The following is a 22600-nucleotide window of genomic DNA, read 5'->3' as shown; positions in this document are numbered from 1 at the left end:
TATATATTATATAATGACTTGGAGGTTGTGTTGGAAAATGTTTGAGAACCCCTGATCTAGAGCCTATTCTAACTAGCCACTTGTTTTAACCATTATCATCAAAAAAATAGAAACAAGAATATATTTCATTTAAACATATTAACTGGAAACTAAACAAATAATTAAACTACCAGATTTGTAAATGTTTTAATACATGATTAGAACCAATGATTATTATCCTATATAATAAATAAATACTGTAATTCCTTAATCATAAGTTACAACAGACTCACCATGTGTAAATATTCAACATGATGCTTTGTGGCAGCAAATATCACAGACTGCTGTCGATCACTAATGGTATGCTGCAGGATATGAAATAGTAATGCCAACTTGTCATCTGAGTTACATTTGAAGAAAGCCATCTTTAAATTTTCTGAAAGAACATGTTCTACATCCAATCTGTAAAATAAAAAAATATTTTATCAGTATGCTGATGACTAAAAGTTTATGAAAACACTCTTAGAAGCAAAACAAGAAACCAGGTGAAATCTTCAAATAACATAGAGGGTTACACTCACTTTACTAAAATAAGGAAAATAAATACCCTTTCTCCTAAATATGATTTAACTTTGGTCAACTAACCACCCTGTAGCACTACTTGCTGGTCTACTCCATGAACTTAAATTATCTTTTCAACTGTACTGATTCAATATACAGTAAGGTCCCACATACCAATTAACAAGAATTTGGTTTAACGACCTTAATGTTTGCGGATATAAATTATAACTCCACCCAAGGAAGGGTGACCTGACATTCCGTCAGAAGGGCAGTAATATGAGACCGCTAGTCCCCCACCTGACATTAATTAAGGCCAGATCAGGTCTCCTTCCAAAATACTTTAGCTTTCATCTTTATTCAAGAAATTTTCAGAAAATGCTCTTGATTTTCAACCCCGGAATTTTCTTGAAAATTCCGGCTTTGGGAACGATTCTCCAAGAAAATTTTAATTCTGGCAATCGGAGAGCTCAGTGTTTGAGTGATTCCGGCTAACAGAGATATTACTGTAAAAGCTCAAGAGCTTGTGTAGAAGACCGGCTTCCTCCTAAAATGATAATTTAGATCATACACAAATTTTCATTTGAAAACTCCAAAAGTGTTAAAAGTACCTTCCTATAATGAAGGGGTTAACAGAGTTAGTCTATTAAACACTTGGGTATGGGGGTCTCACAATGCCAAATAAAATCGTCTGGCATTAGGCAAATAATATTACAGTAAAACCTCGCTAAGGTGGACCCCGCTTAAGCCGGACAAAATTATTTGCCAAAAAAGAATTCAAAAATAATAAAAAATAAAATAAAAAAGTAGGGCATAATTTGTCGTAAGATGACATGTCCGCCGTAAGCCAAAACTTCAAGGGAGCAAGGTGCACAAACCTCATAATCCACCCACGCTGGTAAACAAAAGGACATGCATCATGCACTCAGTTATAAATTAGCATTGATTGTGATAGCATCACTTCTGCTCTCTCGCTTCCCCGATTGTGTCTTATCGCCATTTAAACGTGCTGAACTTTATTTTGAAACTTATTTGACAATGCAAATAATGTGATTATGTTGTAGGCTGACATAGCATACATATTTTTGCATTATTATTGAAAAATCAGACAATAGCCATGGCTCCTAAGAAAGTGTTTGGTGTCCGTAAGGGTGGCGAGAAGGTTAAGCCTAAAAACTTATCAGTGAGTGAAAAGCTAGAAAAAGGTGCTACAGTAGAAAGTCGATATAATATGAGATACATTCCAAGAGAGGTCGCTTTAAACCGAATTCGCACGAAATGGAAGTGTTGTTTCAGTGGAATAATTTAGATTGGTACTTGAGAGAAACACAAAATACTAAAAAGACTGACAGTCTACCCAGATGCACATCAGCCCATCTCCTAAAATAAACAAAACATTGTTTTGTGTAGTATTATGATAAAACAAACCCTCATAAATTAAACAGAGCTAAAATTAAGGGACGTGAAATGGTCTGTTTACTAGCGATCAGCTAATGTGAGAGGGTCGTGCGGCACCGCTGCGCAGGTTTGCCAAGTTTGTCCTTTTTGAGACTAGTTTGTCCTTTATTTTCAAAATAAAAAAGGACAACCATAAACTGTCCTTTTCTGAATTTTAAGTCTATACAGTACTTTAAAAAGGTTTATTATATATATATATATATATATATATATATATATATATATATATATATATATATATATATATATATATATATATATATATATATATATATATATATATATATACAGTATATATATATATAGTTAGTTTGTCCTCAGCCCATCTCCTAGAATAAACAAAAACTCATAAATCAACACAGCTAAAATTAAGGGATGCGAAATGGTCTGTTTACTGGCTGGGAAGATGGGGGAGAGGGAGGGAGTTGAGGTGATATTGTAGTGGATTTCTCCCCTACAAACGCTGTTTGTCGCTGCCTAGCCGACCCCACCAATTCCCCAGTGTATGCCTCATGGTCTAGGTCAACCAGCGCCGCCATACACCACGGAGCGGGGTTCAACTACTAAGCCACGCCAACCCCCGCTATTTAAGACCTGACCTCGTGGTGACCTCTCTTTTCTACCCACACCAACCAGCCAGCAACACCTCCTCCGCCGCTGCCTGGCGGCCCTCGCTCCTCCTCCGCCTGCCTGGCGAGCATGGCGACCCACAAGCTGTCCTTCTCTGAGCGTCCTCACCAACCAGCTCTCTCTACATCACGCTTGTAACCATGCTGCCTTCCCAGCACCAAGCTGCATTGTACATCCAATACAACATGTATATAGAGAGCACATTGTGAGTTTCCTTTCTCCATTCCATCCTGAGTGTGAACCAAACATATTGAACCCCACAATATGTTTGACAGTTGATGCCAAGGTCTAGTGTTTTTTTATTCATCTGTCCTTAAGAGTGCCTAAGTTTTTCTCATATAAAATGTCACTGAACTGATCTGGGAGAATATAATTAACATTGCTGGGATTCTTATAACATAGTGATTAATTTGAATATAAGTATGCCATAGTTTGCATTAGACATACAAATTTTAGTTCTAATTAGTAATTATATTACAAAGGGCTAAAATTTTTATCTCTCGTGCAAAATATAAGACGTTTATATTCAAATTATTCGCTGTCTTGTAAGGATTCCAGCAATGCAAATTATATTCTCCTAACTTTTGTCTGTGATATTATATAAGATAAAAACTGTAAGCCTATAACGACCCAAACCTGGCTGGGAATAGGGTTGGGGGGGGGGGGAGGTGACAGTGACATGTTTGACAGTTAGCGCCAAAGGTCTAGTTAAGCATTTATTTGTTTACTTATGTCCTTTAGAGTGAGTTTTTGTTTTTTGTTTATAAGATATCACTTAACTGACCAGGGAGAATATAATTTGCATTGCTGGGATTCTTGTAAGATAGTGATTAGTTTGAATATAAACATGCTATACAGGTAGTTTGCACTAGAAATTTTTTTTAGTAATCATTTAGTACATTATTTTGAGTATACATGTACAGTACAGCTTTGCCCTTGGGACAGTGTGTGGGAAACATTAGGCGCAAAATTTAAAATATGATGGGCCAGACTGACTTACGCAAAATAGGAAAGATTCGCTTTAAATTAAAACATTGTCCTAAACTGTGGGTGTCGCTTTAAATCAATAATCTTATATTGAATAGCTTTAAATTGACGTTCTACTGTATTCCCTCACAAATATGCGCTGAATACGTAATTTTTAAGTTCTGTAGTCAGCGTCGGATATATGAAAATTGAAAGATTGAAGTTAAACAAATATACCATGAAATTTAATGTGGACCAGGTAAAATCTGGCATTAAGAGAATGAGGAAGGTTGGGAAAGAGGGCTTGGAAGAGGCAGTGTATAAATAGTATGTACAACAACGTGCATGTGGAATAGCAGCCAGAGGTGTGGAAATCCAGGCCCCTGCTGAAAGGTTAGCAGAACATATGAATGTAAAGGATTTTCATGCTGGTACTGGTTGGTTGTTTAGATTTCGAAGGCGCTACAATACAGTAAGTCCTCGCTTAACGTTGTTTTGGTACTACGTCGCTAAACTTTAGAGACCAAAAATTCGTTTAATTCCTGGTGATTTGGTAAAACGTCGCTTAGCTTCGTCATGGACTACTTTCTACGGCGCATCACCCTCTCTCGTCTGGCCACACTACACTCTCTTGGCTCAACGCACTACCATCATTCGTGTAACGTCACAGCGTCTCCAAGCCAGTCTCTGTTAAGACTTCACATCATTCATGCGTGCTTAAGTGCTTTTGCTCTAAAACTGTACTCTAACCATTCAAAATGGCTTCCAAGCACCCATCAAGGGCTACTGATGCTAGTGTAGTGAAGAGGCAACGTAAGACCGTTACCCTTGCTACGAAAATGGATGTATTAACCCGATTTGAAAAGTGGAAAGTGCTGTGGATATAGCCACTGTGCTTGGTCTAACCCCCACAACGGTGCGTACTATCTGGACCAACACTAACAAGATTAAGGTTAGCGCTGGAAATGGTACTACTCTCAGTGCAACTAAAACAACTCATACTAGAAGTACTATGATATAAAAAGTGGAAAAGATGGCTATGTGGATGGAGGACCAGAATCAACACAATGCACCTGTCAGCCTTATGGTTATTCATAAGACCAGATCCTTGTTTGACAACATAAAGGAAGCCAAGGGTGAAGGAACAAAGGAAGATAGCTTTACAGCCAGCATAGGCTGGTTTCAATGATTTAAGAGTCGTGAAACTTCCACAGCATAAAGATGACCGATGAAGCTGCTAGTTCAGTTACGGTTGTTGCCGAGATATTCCCGCCTGAATTCAAGCAGATTATCCAGGAAGGAGGCTACTCATCGAAGCAAGTCTTCAATGTGGATGAGACTGGTCTCCTTTGGAAGAGGATGCCTGAGAGGATCTATATCTCAAAGGAGGAGAAAAGAGTGGCAGGTTTTAAAGCGGTAAAAGACCGCTTGACGCTGCTGCTTGGCGCGAACGCTGCCGGTGACTTCAAGCTGAAGCTTATGCTGATTTCTTGTGCTGCCAACCCACGGGTCCTGAAAGGTTATTCCAAGGATCACTTTTCTGTGATCTACAAGGCAAATAAGAAGGCATGGATAACCGGCACCATATTTAGCCAGTGGGTGAACATGTACGCCGTCCCTGCAATGAAGGAATACTGTGGCAAGGAGAACCTTGACTTCAAAATTCTTCTGATCGTTGACAATGCTCCAGCTCATCCTCCCAATCTCGACGACTTGCATGACAGTGTAAAAGTTGTATTCCTACCTCCCAACATGACAGCACTGATGCAGCCTATGGACCAAGGTGTCATCGCCACATTCAAGGTGTATTATTTAAGCTGTACCATGACCCTGTTGCTCAAGGCTACAGATGAAGAAAATAAACCTACAATCTGAGAATATTGGCGTGCAATTGACAACATTGGCAAAGCATGGGAAGAGGTTTCAAAAAGTTGCCTGAATGGTGTGTGGCGTAAATTGTGGCCTGAGAGCGTCAACAGTTTTCCGGGATTCACGGACTTAGTCCCGGCTGTGAATAGGGATATCCTCAGCTTGGCTAGACAGGCAGGCTTTGATGAGCTGGAATCAGAGGATATTGAGGACGTCCTGGCATCCCATACAGAAGAGCTCACCAACGAAGATCTGCAACAACTAACAGAACACAGTCCCATTGAAGACGACAATGATGAAGAAAACCTCAACAAACACTAACTTCCAAGAGGATGGCAGAAGCATTCAACATGTTCCAGAAAGCAATGCAAATCCTTATAGATGACGGCTCAGACAGAATGTAGCTCAAAGATTCAACGCAGCATTGGTGACAGTCTTGGTTGTTACACTGAGATCTTTAAGAAGAAGAGTAGCACCAAGCAGTCAACACTGGATTTATTTTTTCGTCGCAGGATGGCAGAAGCAGCTTCTTCACAACAGCCAGCAGCCGTGGAAAAGCATATAGCAGCTGTGGAAAAGCACATAGCAGCCGAGGAGGGGCAAACAACAACGGAGGAGGAGCAAACAGCGGTGGAGAAGGAGGCAGCTGCAGAGTCTCGGTGACTCACCACCCTCCTCCGCTCCCGCCATACTCCTCCCCTCCCGCCATCCGCCTCCTCCGCTCTACTACCCACCACACACTTGCTCTATCACCTCTGCCCATCGGTGAGTACCAATACAAACTTAGTAGTTGTATATGAATGCACAATTTTCTATAGAAATGGCAATGATTTTCTGTATATGTAATGTATTTCATGGGGCAAAGGGATGCCAGGGAACATAACTCCCGTATTTTATCTATTTCTTATGGGGAAAATAGATTCGCTTAAGGTTGTTTTGTATGACGTCGCATTCTCAGGAACGTAACCCCGACATTAAGCGAGGACTTACTGTATTGTGAATAAGAAAATATGTGAGATGCTCAGCGCTGATATTGATGCTGAGGAGCCATTTAGAAAAAAGTTGGACTTAATGGAAACCAAAAACCTTCGATAATGCCAACTGTACAATGCAGATGAAACTGGACTCTATTGGAGAGCTTTACCAGAAAATACACAAGCTTCCAGAAGTGAAAAAAGTGTGCCTGGTAGGAAACTTTCCAAGAAACGAGTGTCTGCATTGCTGTGTGCAAATGCTGATGGGAGCCATATACTTTCACCTGTTGTTGTAAGAAAGAGCAAGAAACCTCGTGCAATCAAGGACATTATGCACACTGCACAGGCTTCCTGTCCACTACTATAACTCCAAGAATACATGGATTACAGAAGCCATAGCCTCAGACTGGTTTTTCAAACAATGCTGTTGTGGAGATCAGGCATAAGCAAGTGGAAGATCTGAAAATCCCTGCAGATGAAGTGAAGGATATCATCCTCTTAGATAATGCTCCCTCACATCTCAACATTGAAAAACTGTGCAGCAAGGATGGAGGGATCAGGTGCCAGGCATTGCCACCCAACACACACCTCTGTCATACAGCCAATGGATCAAGGTGTTATTTGTACAGCAAAAAGGCTGTACAACTGCAAATTTTTGGATGAAGTGATGGTGGTGGAAGAGACGAGCGAGGATCAGATGGAGGACACAAGAGGGCAGAGGACCCTCAGAAACTTGAAAAAATACAACTTCAGGTCCATACTCTTTAATTTTGCCACTTCTGCCAAAGAAGTCAAGGCAAGAACCTTAATCAATGCCTGGAAGAAGCTCCTTTATGACATTGATGAGGAGCATGATTTTGAGGTTTTTACATCAGAAGACTGATACAGAACCCTTCTCCAAGCAAGAGAGAAGGATGCTACAGTTGAGGAGGTGGAGACTTGGCTGGAGGCTGATGAGGATGATCTTCGATACCACAACTTGACAGAGGAGATTGTGGACTCTGTACATGAAGCTGCAGACAACTTTGATGATGATGATGATGAAGAGAAGGAAGATGAACCACCAAAAATAAAGCTGCCAGGAGCTAGGGACTGCCTGGACACCCTTATAGAATTTACTCACCAGAAAAAAAAATGGGGCCTCTTACGATCACTTTAGGCACGTGAGGAAACTTGTCATACAGGACCAAAGAAGCAAAGTCACTCAAACAAAGATTGAGACCTTTTTTCAAGCCAAGACCCTCCAGCAGTGCCTCTTTGACCTCACCATCCACCTCCTTGTCAGAGGAGGTTCCTCTTCATATTCTCATTTCTGACTCAGACTCAGAGTGACTGCAAGGCTCTTGCAGTCAGAGGCATGTCCAGCTGGATCTGCCTTCCATTTTTTGGGGGTAAGTGTACAGTGCGTTGTGTAAATTTCTTTTTATTAAAAAACAGTTTTTCTTTCATAAAAATTGGAAACATTGGTGTTGTACTTGTTCTTTGTTTAAAATAGAGGTCTCTTTTTTTTAAATTTGCTCTACGGCGGACAAGCTCTTATCCCAGACACCCCCCCCCCCACCAAGTAGTCCAGCATAGCGAGGTTTTACTGTATAAAGATGGTGTCCCATAGTGAAGGGGTTAATGTACTTTCTTAAAATATTCCCTGCAATTGTACCTTTCAAGGGCTGTTGTCTTCCTGTATTCAGTGCTTCATACTTAATATATAAGTGCACATGTATCTTGCAGAGGTAGCTTTATTATGAAAAATTTTCCTTATTATCAGCTGCATTAAGATTTTGTTCCAGATAAAATCTAAACTGTCATAGAGATCAGCTGTGTCAGTAAATTTGGTTGGTGTCTAATTGAAATTGAAAACTTTGTAATTAAAAAAAAAAGATAATAATAATTCATTAGTTCTAGGGTTACTGTACTTACCGAATTAAAACAGGATCTGTCAAACCTGCTCTAGCAAACTCAATTAACATTTTTGGAAGTGTTGCTGAAAATAGGAGTGTCTGTCGAACTTCTGGGAGTCGCCTGATTATCTCGGTAAGTTGTTCTGCAAATCCCATTTCGTACAGCCGATCAGCCTCATCAAAGACTACATACTCAACATTCTGAAGTTTAAGGTTCATTTCTACACAGATGTGCACCAGTCTGAAATAGGAAATAATAAAATTAGAAAATATTACTTTCAACTTCACTTTATTACTGTACAGTCAACCCTCGCTTTACGCAGTCCCACATTCCGCGTTTCCACGTTTACGCGGTACCCTGCCGAAACCGGAATGCTCACATTCCGCGGTGCATGTACCCCTTTACGCGGAGAGCGGCTGGCGAGCCGCGCCATTTTTGGATCCAAACCTCCCGCCATCCGCCATGTTGTGTAAGCGGTGCGAGCAGGGTGCGCACAAGGTCGCCCAGTCATCAAAACATTACCGAGTTCTTCACCCGCCACCCACCACAGCCGGCCCAAGTCAGTGATAGTGATAATGATAGTGAGGATATGGACTTATATGGACTTTGAGGGGTTTGACAAAGAGGCCCTGCAAGCCTCTGTGGTGGACAGTGATACAATTGATACAAATGATACAGGTGAGGGCCAATAATCTGCCCTCTGCCTCGGAACCAACCCCCCATCCCCGTGTGCCCAGCCATCTTTTCTACTAACGTAAGTGTTAAAAAACCTAATATTATTGATATTTCTCTTAAATGTTAATTGTGTGTGCATACCATCATAAAATTACGAAGTTATTTTTACTACAACATAGGTATTGTGTCTGAAAAAGTGGAGTTTGGGGGTCGGCCCGGTCTCTATTTCAATTAATCCCATATGTTATGTTGTTCACTTTACGCGGGCCGCCGTGGGTTGAATTAACCGCGTAAAGTGAGGGTTCACTGTACTTGAAAAAGTAAAACACATACACATGGGTTAAATACCAGAAGACACGGTGAATTATCAAATCCTTAAAGTTTAATTGATTTAAATGGAAATACAGTAATTTTAGTTCCAGAGGCAAAGAAGTATCCTTAAACTGTTCCAAAACTGTTTTAATAAACACCAAAACCATAAATTACAGTATACTCTCGATTTAACAGAATCTGATACAGTGGTCCCTCGGTTGATGAACTCAATTCGTTCCAGAGGGTCTTTCGTTAACCGAAAATTTCGTTAACCGAAACCATTGTTTCAATGGGATATTGGGTAATTGGTTCCAGCTCACAGAAAAGTATATACAGTGGTCCCTCGGTTAACGAATGCCTCGGGTAACGAAATTTCGGTAAACGAATTACCTTCCATAAGAATATTCAATTCGGTTAACTAAAAAAAATTTGGTTAACAAAATTCTTACGAAAATGTTTCGACATGCTTTGGCTTGCTCACCAGCTGGAAGATTAGTCCGCCAATACAGAAATCAGTTCTAGGGCTTACATTCGTTAAAATTGGAGTAAATATCAAGAAGGTTGTACTATTCAATAATTTTCCAAGTTTTATATTAAATTTTTTAGTCATTTTAACACTTATTTAACATAATTGCAGTACAGGGAACTAGTTTTTGGTGCACCAATCAGCCACTTGACTCATCCACCAAGGCATCAGTTTGTATCTCTGGACAGTGGAGGTAACATCTTGCTTGCGGCTCTCTTGAACATAAACTATTTTTACATTTTTACGGTACAATTATTGGTCATTCTGAAATTTATTTAACATATTGACAATATATAGTGCAGTGCAGTGTTGAATTACACCTAGTGAACTTAAAATTTTATGGGTGAAATGACGGCATCAAGCATGGGGTGATATCTCTTCCACCCCCACTTCCTTCTCTTCTCCCTTCTCCTCCACCCCCACTTCTAATTCCCATCATCAACCAGGAGCCTTCTACATACACACCTCAAAGCAAGTGTACTTTACTGCATTTTTTTTACTTTGTATGTAATTTTCGGTGAGCTGGAACCAATTACCCAAAATCCCATTGAAACAATGGTTTCGGTTAACGAACGACCTTCTGGAACGAATTGTGTTCGTTAACCGAGGGACCACTGTACAAAGTAAAGCCAGAAAATGCATAAAGTCAGAAACACTCCTAAAATTCCCCTAAATCGCCCTTAAATCACTATATATATCGTACATATACACTAGAACTCTTAAATCACTACTGTAATGTGATACAGGTGATTAATTTTATCTCTTGTGCAAAATATATGACGTTTATATTCATTATTCGCTGTCTTGCAACGATTCCAGCAATACAAATTATATTCTCCTAAGTTTAGTCTGAGATATTATATATGATTAAACCTGTAAGCCTAGTGCTTTTCCCCAAACGTTTCTTGGGAAGGTGAGGGGTAGGGAGGGAGGGGTGACAGTGACATGATTGACAGTTGGCGCTTGTGGTGTGAAGTATTTAATTGTTAATTTAATTTGCATTGCTGGAATTCTTATAAGATAGTGATTAATTTGAATGTAAACATGAATAAAGTTCATATATGAGCCAAAAATAGTTGAAAAACTTTATGTAGACAGAGCTTGGATGGCAAAATTTTAGAATGACCAATAATTTGAATACTGTACTGTATAAAAAAATACACAAATATTAAAGAGCAAAATTTTCTTGATATTTACTCCAATGGAAACGAATGTAAACATAGAAGAGATTACTGAATTGGCTGAGTACCTCCTCAGCTTATCAGCTGATGTTCAAAACAAAACGTGATTTTCGTAAGGATTTCCGTGATCAAAATTTTTTTCGTTAACCGAATTGAAGATTCTTATGGAAGGTAATTCATTAACCGAAATTTCATTAACCGAGGCGTTCGCTAACCGAGGGACCACAGTATAACGAACTCTCGATTTAGCGGCAAGCATTTTTTTGTATTTTTCGCTCAATTCAGTGAACTAGTTCGTTAAATTGAGATAAATTCCGTAAATACGCTCACACCTACGCAGACACATGATACAGTAGAACCTACTTCAGCCTTTGGCGAATGTACTAAATATATAAAAATGATAAATAATGATGTAAAGCAATTACCGGAAAATCGGAGAATATGGCGAGAAAATCACTCCAAACCCTTTTGCCCCGGGCCTGGGGACAGAGGTTCCCTGCATTATGAAAGATTGCACCAAGTTTAGCTGCATCCTAACATGATTGGTGCGTGGGTGGGAAGACCAACCACTTAGGTAATGCTGGATTTTCTGCTCTGGGTTTATTTATAATTACTGTGCAAAGAAATATTTCTGTACATGTACATACAATACTAAAAAAATAAAATAATACAGTAATAAATCAATGTAACTCTGAGCTGCACTAACGAGGTGGTGAGGTGACATGCCAAGACACACAGCACACACATTAACAGCACTACTAAACCACTGTCTGATAATATTTTACTTTATAATATAAATTTTAAAATTAATTGATACATGATGACTCGAATTGACTACTTTTGCACTTGGACAACTGATCAGTAAATAGGCCAGGGAATATGGAGACGCATTACACACCAGTGATGTCACAAAGCTTCGCAACTGCAACCACAATTGCTGAATAACCGCATAAATTATCACAAATGTACGAAGTGAATTACTAAAATTTGTATGTCCAGTGCAAAGTATGGGGTGTTTATACTCAAATTAATTGCCATCTTCCAAGAATTCCAGCAACGCAAGTTATATTCTGCTAAGCCAAGTCAGTGACATTTTATAAGTGAAAAACTCAAACTCCCTGCCTTTTATAATCCCGAGTCCCTGATAACTAGGCATTAATCTTTCGTCCTGGCTGTCAACACCCCACCTCCCCCTCCTCCCAGCCAGCATGGGAGGCGAGATGGTGGTGGGTGATAAAGATTTTATAGATAAAGGTGGTTTTAGGCTTAAAGTTTTTCTCTTATAAAATGTCACAGACTTGCCTTAGAATATAACTTGCAGTGCTGGAATCCTTGCAAAATAGTGATTAATTTGAGTATAAATATCTCGTAGTTCACACGAGAATTTTTTTTAGTCTTTTAGCTCACTACATTTCAGTACAAAGTGATTACTGTCCAGTAATATGTTGTGCAAAATTATGGCTTTTTCACAGGGAAAAATCTGTATAACTAGCCCCAGTGTTCAGCATATTATAGTATCGAATGTTACAGAGTACTGGTACTTCAAATAAATTCTTTGTTTAGTTCTATACATAGAGACTGGTGTTGTCGAGACCCTTGGGGATAGAAACTGATCATGCACCCCCAAAAAGGTTCGTCTGCCTCTGTCCTTACTTGGCAAAACATTGTTTATTTGTTATTTATTAATTAGTAAAGATATGTTACTGTAATAATTTGAGCTGATTAATACCATTACCCTTCATATACAAGAAAACACTCATATTTGCCTTATTATTCGGTTATTTAAGGATATCACATTGTAAACGTCTCGTAGAGAATTTATTAAGGATCACTATGGTATGAAATTCATCTCCCTATCACAATTAGCCACGCTTGAGTGAGGAAGGGGGGGGGACTGACCGCGCGACACCCCCCCACAAGAAGGTTCGCCTCCCATCATGTTTTAAAATGTAATGTAATGTTGAAGGTATACAACTTTGCTCTTTTATACTTATACTTATCACAATCTCCCTAAAAATAATAGCTTTGTCTTTATTCAAGACATCTTCAGGTCAAGACCTACTAATTCCCCACCCAAGAAAGGATGACCTGACATTTCATTAGGTCAGTAATATGAGACCACTAATCCCCCACCCTACCTCCACCTGATATTGCATCAGGTCAGGTCCCCCCCCAAAAAAAATACTTTAGCTTTTGTCTTTATTCAAGACATCTTCAAATCATGAGACCTACTAATCCCCCACCCAAGTAGGAGTGACCTTACCTTCCATCCCTAAAACTTCAGTAGCCTTTTGAAGATGACTTGAATAAAGACGAAAGCTATGGTGCTCCAGTATTCTTAGCTGACCGAGAGGTAGCAGTGAACAACACACATGGTGGCGGCAGGACATAGACTGAGCGGCGGAAAGCTTAATTTTGCAAAAATTTTGATTTAATGAAAAGGTGTGGCTCAAATTAGTTCGTTAAATCGAGAAAATACTGTATACATTAACACATACATATTGTACAAAATGTAGCTCTATATTACACAAACAGCTCCTTTCCTTCTCATAATTTTGTGGGTTACACCAATACACCAACATAGAGACCTGAGGGTGGTGGGATGATTGTGACTATAGTAGTGATATCTCCGTTAGCCGGAACAATTGGCGCAGAGCACTTCCAGGAATGAGCGATTTCCAGATAACGAAACATTTGTCTGAAAGCCGGGAAAAAATCCCTCATCACCGGAATTTTCCAGGTAACGGGAAATTTTCTCGATTTAACGGACTAATTTGAGCCACCCCTTTCCATTAAATTGAATTTCCGTTATCTTTGCATGATTTAACAAACTAGTTCACTAAATCGAGCATGATTCCATTTAATGCCATGCCAAATGCGCAACTTGGCGCGTGGGGTTAGTTTACAGCCGCTCAGTCTGTGTCCTGCCTCCACCGCATGTGTTGTTCACTGCAACCTCTCAGTCAACCAACTACTTTGCTTAGACATCATGCCGAAAGTCTCTCATAAGTCTCAGAAAGGAAGTGGCGTGGGGGAGAATGTCAAAAGAGTGCAGCTATGAATTGGTAAAAGTTTGGAAATAGAAAAATTTGAAAATAAACACTGATCCCCCTTAGTTTAAGGTAAGCCATGAATAATATTTCTAATGATTCCATGTACATATCATGTGTCTGAGGTGTCTCCATAGGTGTGAGAATATTAACGGAATTAATTTCGATTTAGCAAACCAGTTCACTAAATCAAGCGAAAAATAACAGAAAAAATTCCTTCTGTTAAATCGAGTTTGTTATATCGGATTCCGTTAAATAGAGAGTATACTATATTACTATATGTAAACAAATAACCATGAATTTAATATACCACACAATAACTTGTGTGGTTGAGTGTGGGATTTTTTGTTGCGTGAAAACTGATTACTATACGGTAATGTTTTCTTAACCCAGTACCAAATGAACATATACAATATGGGAATGGGGATGAAATTGCATAATGTTCATTCAATGAGGTTATAGGGGTCAGTTTGGCTTGGAAATGGGTGGGGGGGCAGACTCTCAGTCCACCAGCCAACTGACCTGCCTTCCACAAACAATTCACTTACTACTTTTCTTTTTTCTTATTTTATAGTTCTATAATATATTTTATTTATTTCTTTGTCACCTTGGAATATTAAATATAGACATCAGTGACAAAAACTTAAATTTTGCAGACATGAAATAGAGAAGAGTGATGAAAACTACCATGTTGGAGTTATCGGTCTTTTGCAGTAATTTATTTTAACCTAAAAATAAGGTATGCCTGTGTATATCATCATTGTATATGGCCACAAGTCCTGTATTTTGCTGATAATAACACATACACCACAGTTGGCTGCTCCAGGCTCCTGCTTGGCGGCTCAAGCCAACCTGTGACGTCACAACCAATCACAGAGCTTTTCGCAGTCACGTGACTTTTTACCAACTGTAACCCTTATTTTTTACACTTTTTGGCCCAATTTATTTTAACATACCATTGCCATAGTGAATTTTGGCCATCTTACGAAAAACTATGATGAATAACTCGTCCAATCTACAATAATCAGAACCATATACCCCCTGTATACTGTACTGTTCTCATATTTCAACTTTACTTTACTAGGGTACCAACAAAAAACCGGAAGCAGTGAAGTTTTTACTGTACATTACTGTACTTTATTTTAGTTTTGGATTGTTGCTGAACATCATGTTCAAATTCCTGATTGTACTAAAAAAAAAATTACCTTCCAGGTGCTGCTATTATGATATCAGGATTATCATGTAATGCTGCAAACTGTCCTTCAATGCTATCTCCTCCCACAATGACTGCTGCTCTCAATCCTGTATAACGGCCAAGTTCTTTTGTAAACTTCAGGGTCTGTTAGAAGATAAAAGTTGGAGAATTAAAAGCTTAAAGTCACATTATATGATTAAATGGAGACCAGTGTTACATAGGCCTATGTATATTCATATTATTAAGGTGTGTGATGCATATAATTTTGTATCAATCACTATTGTGAGAGCAGTTTTCTAAGAAATAAATAAAAAAACTGTACAGTAATCCTACAGATATGAATGGGTTAGGTAAAAAAACAAACATTCATTATGTTAATTTTTGTACCTTGAATAAAAAACATACATGTATGGGAAAAATAAGACACAGTTCCCCAATGGCAAAAATACCCCAATACATACCCAAAAAAACATGAAATCGATTACCGGGTAGCAAAAAAAAAAACACTTACCTAACTAATGATACAAACAGTAAGCCCTCGCTTAACGTCGTCCCGCTTAACGTTGTTTCGGTACTACGTTGCTGAATTTTAGAGACCAAAAATTTGTTTAACGTCCCGGTGATCTGATACTACGTCATTTTGCGTCGTCACAGACTACTTTCTACGGAGCATCACTCACTCTTGTCTGGCCACGCTACGCTCTCTCGGCTCGGCACGCTGCCCTCACTCGCAGAATGTCACAGCGATGCCAAGCCAGTCTCTGTTACGACTTCACATCATTTGTGTATGCTTTGAAGCTTTTGCTCTAAAACAGTACTCTAACCATTCAAAATGGCTTCCAAGCGCCCATCAAGTGCTATTGATGCTAGTGTAGTGAAGAGGCAATGTAAGACCATTACCCTTGCCATGAAAATGGATATATTAACCCGATTTGAAAAAGGGTGATGTGCTGTGGACATAGCCGCTGTGCTTGGTCTAACCCCCACAATGGTGCGTACTATTCGGACCAACGCTGACAAGATTAAGGTTAAGTGCTGGAAGTGGTTCTTCTCTGAGTGCTACTAAGACGACTCTTACTAGAAGCACTGTGATAGAGAAGGTGGAAAAGATGCTGGCAATGTGGATGGAGGAACAGAATCAATGCAATGCCCAGTGAGCCTTATGGTTATCCAGCATATGGCCAGATCCTTGTTTGATGACATGAAGGAAACAAGAGGGCGAAGGATCGAAGGAAGAGACCTTCACAGCCAGCCGAGAGTGGTTTCAACAATTTAAGCGTCGGTATAACTTCCACAACATAAAGATGACTGGTGAAGCTGCTAGTTCAGATACGGTTGCTGCCGAGACATTCCCACCAACAACAGAGGAGGAGCAAGCAGCGGCGGAGGAAACCCAGTCAGAGGAGGAGGAGGAGGAGGCAGCGGCAGAGTCTCAGTGACTCACCACCCTCCTCAGCTCCCGCCCTCCTCCTCCTTCGCTCCACTACCCACCACACACTCGCTCTACCACCTCCGCCCATCAGTGAGTACCAATACAAACTTAGTACTGTAGTTCTATATACTATTTTCTATAGAAATGGCAATGATTTTCTGTATATATAACTTTTTTCATGTGGCAAAGGGAGGCTGGGGAAAGTAACTACCATATTTTATCTATTTCTTATGGGGAAAATTGATCCGCTTAAAGTTGTTCCACATAACGTCGCGTTTTCAGGAACGTAACCCCGATGTTAAGCGAGGACGCCCTGTAGTACACATCAGCTGTATAATAATTTACTACCTAACACATTAAAAACATTTATAAAATACCATCTAGATAAAAAAATGCAGCTAAAACAATTAAGGAAAAGCTAAATTAAAGTTTAACACAGTCGCCAGCAGCGCCCTTTGCATAGACGCTGGCTGCTTCATGTGTGGCCATCCTCAAGCAAAGCCATAGCTGCCTCTGCTGACCCACAATGCTCCCTCCCCCGGTTAAACACTAAGAAATGTGAAATTCTGGTCCCTGTACTTGCTCGCCTCTTTTGCCTTTGCCTTAAAACCCAAACTTATCCTTCTTCTTGGAAGCATGCCTTGGTTCAGCCCATCCCAAAGAAGGGTGAACATTCTAATCCCAAACTTCATCTTCCTCTAAGATTTTGGAAACTATCTTAAACTCTCATTTTCTCCATCAACTTTGATGCCTTTCTTTTTTGTCGGATCACCAGTATGGCTTTCGCCAGGCAAGATCTACTGGTAATCTGCTCTCCTACTGCACCCATCTTTGGTCATCCTCTCTTACAGATTATGGGGAAACTTTCTTCATGGCCCTTGACATCTCCAAAGCATTTGACAGGGTATGACAAGTCTATGCTTTTTATACTTCCCTCTTATGGTTTCTCTCCCCCTCTTTGTTTTCTAATTTTTAGCTTCATTGAGAACCGATCCATGGCAGTTGTTGTCGAGGGATCGATCTCTCGCTATTTCTTTTCCAATAGTGGTGTCCCGCAGGGTTCTGTTCTTTCACCTATTCTCTTCCTTCTTTTTATCAATGATTTACTTCACACTACGACTAATTCTTACACTGATGATTCTACTCTTTACCCTTCTTCACATTTTCCCCTCCCCCCTAATTCTCAACCCAGATCTGTTTCTAAAGCTGATATCATTTCATCTATCAATGCGGATCTGTGCAGCATCTCCGAATGGGGAGGTAGAAACTTGCTTAAATTCAATAGTAATAAAACACATTACAGGTATTTACCAATTACATTTTCCAAAATAGAAGATTCCCACCAATCACATTTCAGGATGTAATCATTCTGCCAAGTTCTAAAATAGATATGCTAGGCATCACCATTTCCTCTAATATGTCATGGAAGCCACACATCCACAACATTGTTAAAGTTGCCTCCCGAAAGCTGAGAATGCGGTGCAGATGCTGTAGCTACTTCACTCCTGAGCAGCTGCTTCAAATTTATAAGGGATTCATTTGTCCTAACTTGGAGTACTGTTCTTATATCTGGGGTGGTACTTCTGTCCACCTGTTAGATAGGGTGGAATCAAAGGCATTTTGTCTTATTAATTCTCCTCCTTTGGTTGACAATCTCTCTTCCCTTTCTCTTTGCCACAATGTTGATTCACTCTCTCTCTTTTACAGGTACTTTAACGGGCAATGTTTGGTGGATTTGGCATCCTGTGTACCACTGGCAAGGCCGTGGGCTTGTAACACTCGTCTTGTCCGCGATGCACACCGTTTCTCTGTGGATGTCGTCACACTAGAATAACCCGTTATAGTGTACTGCGCACATCATTGTCATCCTTAATATCTCTTTAATTCATATTACGCTACATAACATTCAAATCCACCTACTGTATGTTGTTTTATACGAAGTGTACCAATGTACGGGCATTTAATATTAAGAATATGTACAGCACTGATAGTATTAAGGAGAACTCAACATTTCTAGAGGATGACTGGGTAAGGTCCAATTGATACGGACTAGTGTACTATAAGGGATAAGTGTAACCGTGTGTAGACCGTGTCTGAAGATCATGATATTTACGCCTGTGAATGATTAGTAAACATAGCTACCTCAGGTAACAGAAGAAAATATATGAGAACAATGATCTGGAAAAAGGGTAAATTATCAGACCTATGTGAAGTGTTGGAAATGATCCAGAAACTATGCTTCAAAGAGAATATCTTGTATACCTCAGTGTGAGCTTAATACACCTCGTTAACCCAGGTGACGAACAACCACGAACAGTGCAATGATCAGAGAATCCTATGAATGTGTTCAATGATTGCAACGTGTGAGGGGAGGATACTTAAATACAGACTGAAGTGAAGCGAATATACCCACACCAAGAACACACAAGCCTAGGCCTTTGTTCTATGTTGGCGCCCAAGACGCCCCGGGCTACGGTTCCGGATTAATGTATAGCCAAATTAATTTCCCAGAAACTAGCAAACCAGACTCTTACTTTAGTATGTAATTTAGAATTAAGGTATGTAATTATAAGGCATAAAATCACAATAGATGAGAAAGTGTATCGGTGAGAACCAGAATAATGACAAAGTGAAATTTAAAGTTTGGAAACTGTAGGCCTAATTCAGGGCGAGACGCCACGACATAGTATCAATCGGGCGTCTCTTCTCACCCACGCAGGTCAGTACCCCACCGTATTTATAGAGGCCTATCGCTTGGTTTATACGGGTTTGTACCCCACTTAACGCGGTCAATTGAACCCAGAGGGTCCCGCGTTAAGTGAAATCCGCGTTAAGTGAACAACAGAACATATGGGATTAATTCCAATAGAAACCGGCCCGACCCCCAAACTCCACTTTTTGAAGGCACATACCTATGTTGTAGTAAAAATAACATCTTAATTTTATGATGGTACATGCACACAGTTAATACTTAAGAGAAATAGAGAAATACAGTCGCCAAGTTAATGTCCATTCAAATAATGGACTCAACTCCCTCCCCCTCTCACACTACACTGCCGGCTCTTCCCTCTCAGAGAAATTTTTGGGGGAAAACCACTAAATTTTAATAAATAATACCTCAAACTAAAGTTAGGATAATACAATTGACATTGCTGGATTCCTTGTAAGACCAGGAGTATTTTGAATATAAATGTCATATATTTTGCACAAAAGATAACATAATTACCTAGAGAAAAATTTTTATCTAAAATTTGTATGTTTAATGCAAAATATATGATGTTTATATTCAAAATGATCACCAAATTATAAGAATTCCAGCAATGTAAATTATATTCTGGCCGGGCAATTTGTATGAATTTTATGAGCTAAAACAAATATCTTCAGTTAATAAAAAAAAATATTCTTCAGGACACTATCTGTCAATCAAAGTACCCCACCTTGCCTCCCCCCTCTTCCAACCACGCGGTCAGTCCCAACCCTCCCCCCCACCCCCACCAAGAGAAAGAGTGGGTGAAAAAAATAAATTTTAACATTTTGTATTAAATAATACCTCAGATTAAAGTTAGGATAATATAATTGACATTGCTGGATTCCTTGTAAGACCAGGAATATTTTGAATATAAATGTCATATATTTTGCACAAAAGATAACATAGTTAATTTGAGAAAATTTTTTATCTAAAATTTGTATGTCTAATGCAAAAATATGATGTTTATATTCAAAATGATCATCAAATTATAAGAATTCCAGCAATGTAAATTATATTCAGACCGGATAATTTGTATGAATTTTATGAGCTAAAACAAATATCTTCAGTTAAAAAAAAAATAATTCTTCACTGGGTAACAGATGGTCGGTCGGTCCCTCCCTCCCCCCCACCCCCACCAACCGTCCCAAGGAGATGTGTGGGATAACCACTAAATTTTAATAAATAATACCTCAAACTAAAGTTAGGATAATATAATTGACATTGCTGGATTCCTTGTAAGACCAGGAATATTTTGAATATAAATGTCATATATTTTGCACAAAAGATAACATAGTTACTCTGAGAAAAATTTTTATCTAAAATTTGTATGTCTAATGCAAAATATATGATGTTTATATTCAAAATGATCACCAAATTATAAAAATTCAGCAATGTAGAAATTATATTCTGGCGGGTAATTTCTTATGAATTTTATGAGCTAAAACAGGCAGTCAGGCAGGAGGTGGCGGGTGGGGCAAATCTAAAATAGCGTCTCGGCGGACACTCACGGCGTGCTTGGGAAAAAATCCGTGTTAAGTGAAAGTTCAGCTCTGGCGAGCACGGCGTATATGATAAAGCAGCGTTAAAGTGAAACTGGCGTTAAGCGAGAGAGTAATACTGTATACATATTGAAACCTTGCCGAATGTCATAAAGTGAATACAAGTAAGTAGTTGTAATAGTGTGTGGTGATATAAAAGGCATTATGATTAGTCGGGCGTCTCTTCTCACCCACGCAGGTGTACGCCGAGAGCGTATGTAGGCCCGAGGGAGCCAGAGAAATGCACAGCCCAACCATCATCATTCTCCTCTGAGGCACCCACGTGTTACTGTGGGGAACGCGGTTGACCACCCTGCAATCTCCCTTAAGGCATCTAGGACAGAAGACAATGATTGTCTTATATGGAATGATTCGCGGTCGCCACTTAAGCAACCCTATGATACCAGACGCTGGAATAGTCCTGGCATGATTACCGGGGAAGTATCCCATCTACCTAGCAAAAGAGTAGAGTGTGAGCGGGGTACCGATCACGTGTACTTTGGTGCTGCAAGGAAGAATGGTGCTGTAATGGGTGGTGCTACAAAGCATTTTGGGTGATTGTGTAAGGAGGTCAATGATTTGTTATGAAGAATGCAGATTTTAATTATTTAATTTGGAGAAGGTCGTGTACTAGTATGAAGTGTAATGAACCTAATTGTAGATATTTTGAGGAAAGTCAACTAATTTTTGTATTGTAACTGAATACACTATTTTTTATAAGGAAATAAATTAGTTAAGTCATGAATGATGTTTCACCCTTACCCTTACTCCCACCTTTGGTTTGATGAATGCAAACATACACCCATGCCTGGCTTGCTCTGCCAGCTACCTAACAAGCTACATACTGTCCAGGGGGTCGGATTAGTGACCCCCAGAATGGGCAGTACAATAGTACTGTACATCCTTCTTTCCTCACACAGCCAAACTGTGAAATGCTCTGCCTTCTTCTGTGTTTCTATACCTTTACAATGTCTCACTTCAAAAAGCTGGTTTTCCATTGTCTTTGTGGTGTAGATTAATACTGTCTTTTTCTTTTCTATTTCTAAGTTTTTTACTCTTAATTTTTTTCGCTCCTAGGCCCGTTGTGGGTCGATGACCTGTGCCCGGATGGGCTATTCCCTGAGCAGTAATATGTAGCTCAAAACTATGGCTTTTCCACAGGGAAAAGTCTGTATAGCTAACTCCAGTGGTCAGGATATTATGGCATTGAATGTTAGAGTGTATTTCAAATAAATCTTTGTTTAGTTCTGCACATATAAACTGGTCCCTCAATTAATGAACGGTCCAATTAACAAAATTTCGGTTAACGAATTAGCTCCCATAAGGATTTTCAATAAAATTAACGAACAAAACTTTGATTAACGAAAGCCTTACGAGAAACGCGCTTTGTTCTGCGCATCAGCTGATTGAATAGTCTGCCAATACAGTAATTGGTTCTATGCTTACATTCGTTTCCAGTGGAGTAAATATCAAGAAAGTTGTGCTCTAGAATATTTTTGCATATTTTATATTAAAATTATTGATCATTCTAATTTAGTTAACATATTGATAATATATACAGTACAGGGAACATTTCTTGTGTGCCAATCAGCTGATCGAATCAATCATC

The 22600-nt window shown here is 39.4% G+C and overlaps 1 protein-coding gene across 1 annotated transcript in view; it reads right to left on the bottom strand.

Moving 5' to 3' along the window:
* LOC121880004 (ATP-dependent RNA helicase DDX54-like) overlaps window positions 1-22600 on the bottom strand; it is a 157859-nt gene that overhangs the window by 100146 nt on the left and 35113 nt on the right. Inside the window, exons 5-7 of the mRNA XM_042386900.1 lie at window positions 15283-15416; window positions 8352-8573; window positions 273-441 (exon numbers count right to left, since the gene is read on the bottom strand). Of these exons, the coding sequence (XP_042242834.1) occupies window positions 273-441; window positions 8352-8573; window positions 15283-15416 (525 nt within the window). The remainder of the gene's footprint in view (window positions 1-272; window positions 442-8351; window positions 8574-15282; window positions 15417-22600) is intronic.

This window comes from Homarus americanus, unplaced genomic scaffold, assembly GCF_018991925.1.
Source record: "Homarus americanus isolate GMGI-L3 unplaced genomic scaffold, GMGI_Hamer_2.0 scaffold30108, whole genome shotgun sequence".
NCBI lineage: Eukaryota > Metazoa > Arthropoda > Malacostraca > Decapoda > Nephropidae > Homarus > Homarus americanus.
This window is presented reverse-complemented; position numbering and strand designations above follow the sequence as displayed.